At 39.7% G+C, this 4,197-nt stretch overlaps 1 protein-coding gene across 1 annotated transcript in view; it reads left to right on the forward strand.

The window, feature by feature from the left end:
- The first annotated feature begins 409 nt into the window (after positions 1 to 409).
- Positions 410 to 4,197, forward strand: part of LOC108537869 (uncharacterized protein CXorf57-like) — a 15,170-nt gene continuing 11,382 nt past the window's right edge. The window contains exon 1 of the mRNA XM_017885623.1: positions 410 to 1,197. Coding sequence (XP_017741112.1) covers positions 555 to 1,197 — 643 coding nt within the window. The 5' untranslated portion in view covers positions 410 to 554. The remainder of the gene's footprint in view (positions 1,198 to 4,197) is intronic.

Genomic DNA, 4,197 nt, shown 5'->3' on the forward strand with positions numbered 1-4,197 from the left:
TTATCTGGTTTTGTTCATACTACAGGAAACCCATGTTATTACATTAATGCATATTAACCAACTCTAAATTACTTTCTGTTCCTGGCCCAAAGCCCAAACCCCCAAAACCCTGAGCTTTGACTCTGCACCCTGGTTCTTGCCACTTTCTCTTTTCCCTTGCCTCTAGGCATCCTCCTTTCCAGGGTAGCCACAAGCGCTCCTCCCCTTCCCTCTTTGAGAACCATGACAACCACCGATTCCCCCTCCCCGCCCCCTGTCATCCCTCCCCCAGACGGCAACCCGGCGGGCACAAGGTCCGACGACCTGCTACGTAACTCGCGCGTGTGACTGCCTAGTAACAGTGTCTCGAGTCGGAAGCGCACAGAGCGAGGCGCGGGGTGGGAGAGCTGGCGCGCGCAAGCGTAAAGTCTTTGCAGCCTCGCTACGGGGCGGAGCCTTGCCTGTCAGCAGGGGCAGAGTAGCGATCGTCGCCAAAGCGCGCGGTTTTATTTCTCTCCGCTTTGGAAGGGGCAAACTAGCTTTTGGGAGTGAAGCAGGTACGCAGTTATCCAACAATGTCTGGTGAGTCAGGACAGCCTGAGGCTGGTCCCTCTCATGCAGGGCTAGATTGGCCGAACCCTGAGAGGAATCGGGCTGGGGTCCCTGGAGGGGTGATCCGAAGAGCTGGTGCCCAAGGGCCCAGGTCCTGGATCCAAAAGGTTCTTGAGCAGATTATGGACTCACCTCGCCAGTGTGTCACCCCCTCGGAGGTGGTGCCTGTAACTGTGTTGGCCGTCCAAAGGTACCTGTTAGAGGATGAGCCACGGGACACGGTGCCCAAGCCTCCCCTTTATTGCTATGATGTGACGATCTCAGACGGGGTGTACCAGGAGAAGTGCTACCTGGACCCCAGCTTGAACTCTCTCGTATATCAAAATATTCTTAAAGTTGGCATACAAATGAGAATTTCCAGAGTCTCATGTCTTTACAATGAGAAAAGGATAGGCCAGGGGATCCTGTGCATAGATAACGTCCACTGTGGGGAGACTTCAGACAGTATTTCTTTAGAAACTCCCTTCAGAAATAGAGCGCACCAGGAGAAACCAGAGAGGCCTTTAAGAGGCGGGAAGAGTCATTACCTGGCGCTGTGGAATAACGAAGATCCCTATGGTGATATCTGGTTAACAGACAAGCAACCTGAGGAACACAACTTTAGCGGTAAGTGTGTGGAAAGAATGGCAGAGGGTTTTAAAAAATAGTTTTCAGGAGCTTGCGTGAATGGGAAAGGAAATTAAAATGCTTTTGTATTGTTAATTGCAAGCCAGGAGTGGTAGGTAGACAAGTTTTCTTAAATGACCAAGGGATGCTCAATGAAATTTGCACAGCCCGTGGTTTTTGTTGGTGTTTTTTGTTTGTTTGTTTGTTTCTTTGATTGCAAAAGTGGCCAATTCAGGAAGCGTGTCTGACTACATCTTAAAATTCAGTCTGGCAAATGTACTGATGTGGGAGTCAGTATTCCTCATACGTTCGTTACATGTTTGATTGTGGTGGAATTAATCTTAGTTTTACCCCCAATCCAGTTGTGGAAATACAACGTTGTGGTTGAAGAGCCTATAGATTTGAAGTTAGCATAAAGGTTGTAAAAATTTGCGGGTTTGCATGTTTTAATCTTCATTCAAAAAGGATGTTTCGTGATGTATGCCTTAATACTTTACATTGATTGAAACGCCGTGTAACAGTTATGTAAATATCACCTTTTAACGGGGTAATTTTTATGGAAGGCTTGACATTCCCATTTTCTTGTTTCTTATTACTCACCACAAAGAGTACTGATCTGGGAACTTCAATTTTTCTGTATCAGAATTAGGAAGTTAGCTTGAAAACACTAGCTTGCCATCAGCAACCGCTCTAAAATACGTTTTTTTTCTCTAACAGATGAAATTAAGGGGAATGATAGTACTGTAGGCATGAACACGTTTGAAATGGAGAAAGAAATAAAATGCAAAAAATAAAATAAGAGAAAGTACTGGAAGGAGAAAGACTATAATTTTCTACATTACTGCTTTTCAGTCCCTTTTGCAATGTTGTTGTCACAATGCTAAATCACGGATAATCTTACTGTGACGTGTGAGAGCAACAAACTTGAAAGTAAAAGGATAACTAGCTCAAAAACCATGCAACTATAGTCACATCCAGTTGTAAGGAAAAAATATGTTATAGAAATGTGTAGGCAAGGATGTTTTAAATAACTAAATTTTAAAAAGCAAGATAGCTATTTATTTCTGGTATGAAAAAATGGAGTTATTTTATCTCAAGCGTGAAATAAGGCAGTAGTGCATTACTACTCAAAATTTTAATCACTTTAATTTTAGAATTGAATGTGTAAATGAAAACTGGTGCCCTACAAGAAAAGTTGAGGGGATTAATACTTTATAAAATGTATTTTGTCATAATATCTATTCATTCATTAAAACCATATTTATAATACAAAAGGCAATGTATGTGTGCCAAAATAAAACCCAATCTGTATATTTAAAAGTATATTGTGTTAGAAATATACCACCCAAGTATAGTAAAATGTTAGTGATAAAATCTAGGAAGTGGGCATATTGATGTTCACTGTAAAATTTGTTCAGTTTTGCTATATGTTTCAAATTGTTAATAATAAAATATTAGGGAGAAGTGAAAGACCTCTTTCACCTTCCCTGGTGCCTTCACCTTTCTTCTAAAAATCCCAAACTGTCAGCAGTTTGTTGTGTATCTCTCTTTTTTTTTTTTTAAAGAAATCAATGTCACATTGTGTGATTTGCTATTTCCACTAAACATATTTCAGGCATCTTTCATGTGCATCTGTACATACAATATACCATAGCATGGGTGTGCCGTAATTTCTATAATCATGCCCATGTGAATAGGTAATTTGTAGTTTTAGGCACTTATTACTGTTTTAGTATTAAATACAATGCTAAGCATCATTAGAATATACACATATTTTTGTTTACTATGTTCAAGTATTGCTGTTGAACGGCTTCCTCTGGCGAAACTGCTGGCTTAAAAGGTATTTAATTTTTTTTAATTTTGTGGATATAGACAGATCATCTTCTGAAAAGGTTGTACTAATTTACATTCACCAACATACATATGAGAATGCCCATTTCCCCATATCTTACTATTTTCAAATATATCTTTTGATATTTTTCTAATTAATTTATAGGATTCCTTTGCTAATGGGTATTACAATTTTGTCTGCTATATACTGCAAATTATTTTTTTGCATTCTGTTCTTTTCTCTTAACTTTGTTTATGGCACACGTTTGTGTTTTGAAACTTTTCATTATGGTTTACCTTGTACACAGTAAAAAAAAAAGTTTTAAAATACAGCTTGATAAATTTTCATATATATATATCTGTGTAACCACCACCTCCCTTCCTTCAAGATATAGAACATTTCTGTATCTTGTTACCCCAAAAGTCTCCCTCATGCCTCCTCCTGGTCAGTAGCCTATCTGAAAGGTAGCACATATTGTGACCTCAAAATAGCTTTTAAAATAGAAGTTAGCCTGTGCCACACCATCCTGCCTAAATCTCTCAGATGGCTCCCCATTGCATTTAGGCAGCAACCCAAACTCTACCGGGGTCTGGAAGGCAGGCCGTACTCCAGAGGATGACGAATTTTCCATAAAGAGCCAAACAGTAAATCTTTTTGTCTTTCCAGACATGATCTCTGTCACAACCATTCACTTTTGCCATTGTATATGGAAAGCAGTCACAAGCAGTATGTAAATAAATGGGTCTGGCCATGTTGCAATAGAACTTCATTTACAAAAACAAGCAACAGGCAGGATTTGGCTTGTGGGCTGTATAGTTTGCTGACTCTTGCCCTACAGAATCCCTTACGCACCTCTCTAATCTCTAACCCCTCTCCTCCACCATTTTGTTCTAGCCACCAGCCTTCTTTTGATCCTCAAACCTCCAGTCTTTTCCTGCACCTGCTTTTCCTCTTTCTGGAAAGTTTCTTCCCACCTTCCAGTTTCAACTCAGATAAAACATATTAAAAGAGCCTTTTAAATAAATATTTCCTTCCCCATTTATTCTTATTACACCACCCTGCAAATGATCTTCCTAGAATCATAGCATTCTGAAATTATTTTCTTTAGCTGTTTTTCTTTCTCCCCTTACATTTTTATAAGATCCACGACTCTTTTTTTTTTTTTTTTT

This window comes from Rhinopithecus bieti, unplaced genomic scaffold (assembly GCF_001698545.2).
Source record: "Rhinopithecus bieti isolate Rb0 unplaced genomic scaffold, ASM169854v2 scaffold_15393, whole genome shotgun sequence".
NCBI lineage: Eukaryota > Metazoa > Chordata > Mammalia > Primates > Cercopithecidae > Rhinopithecus > Rhinopithecus bieti.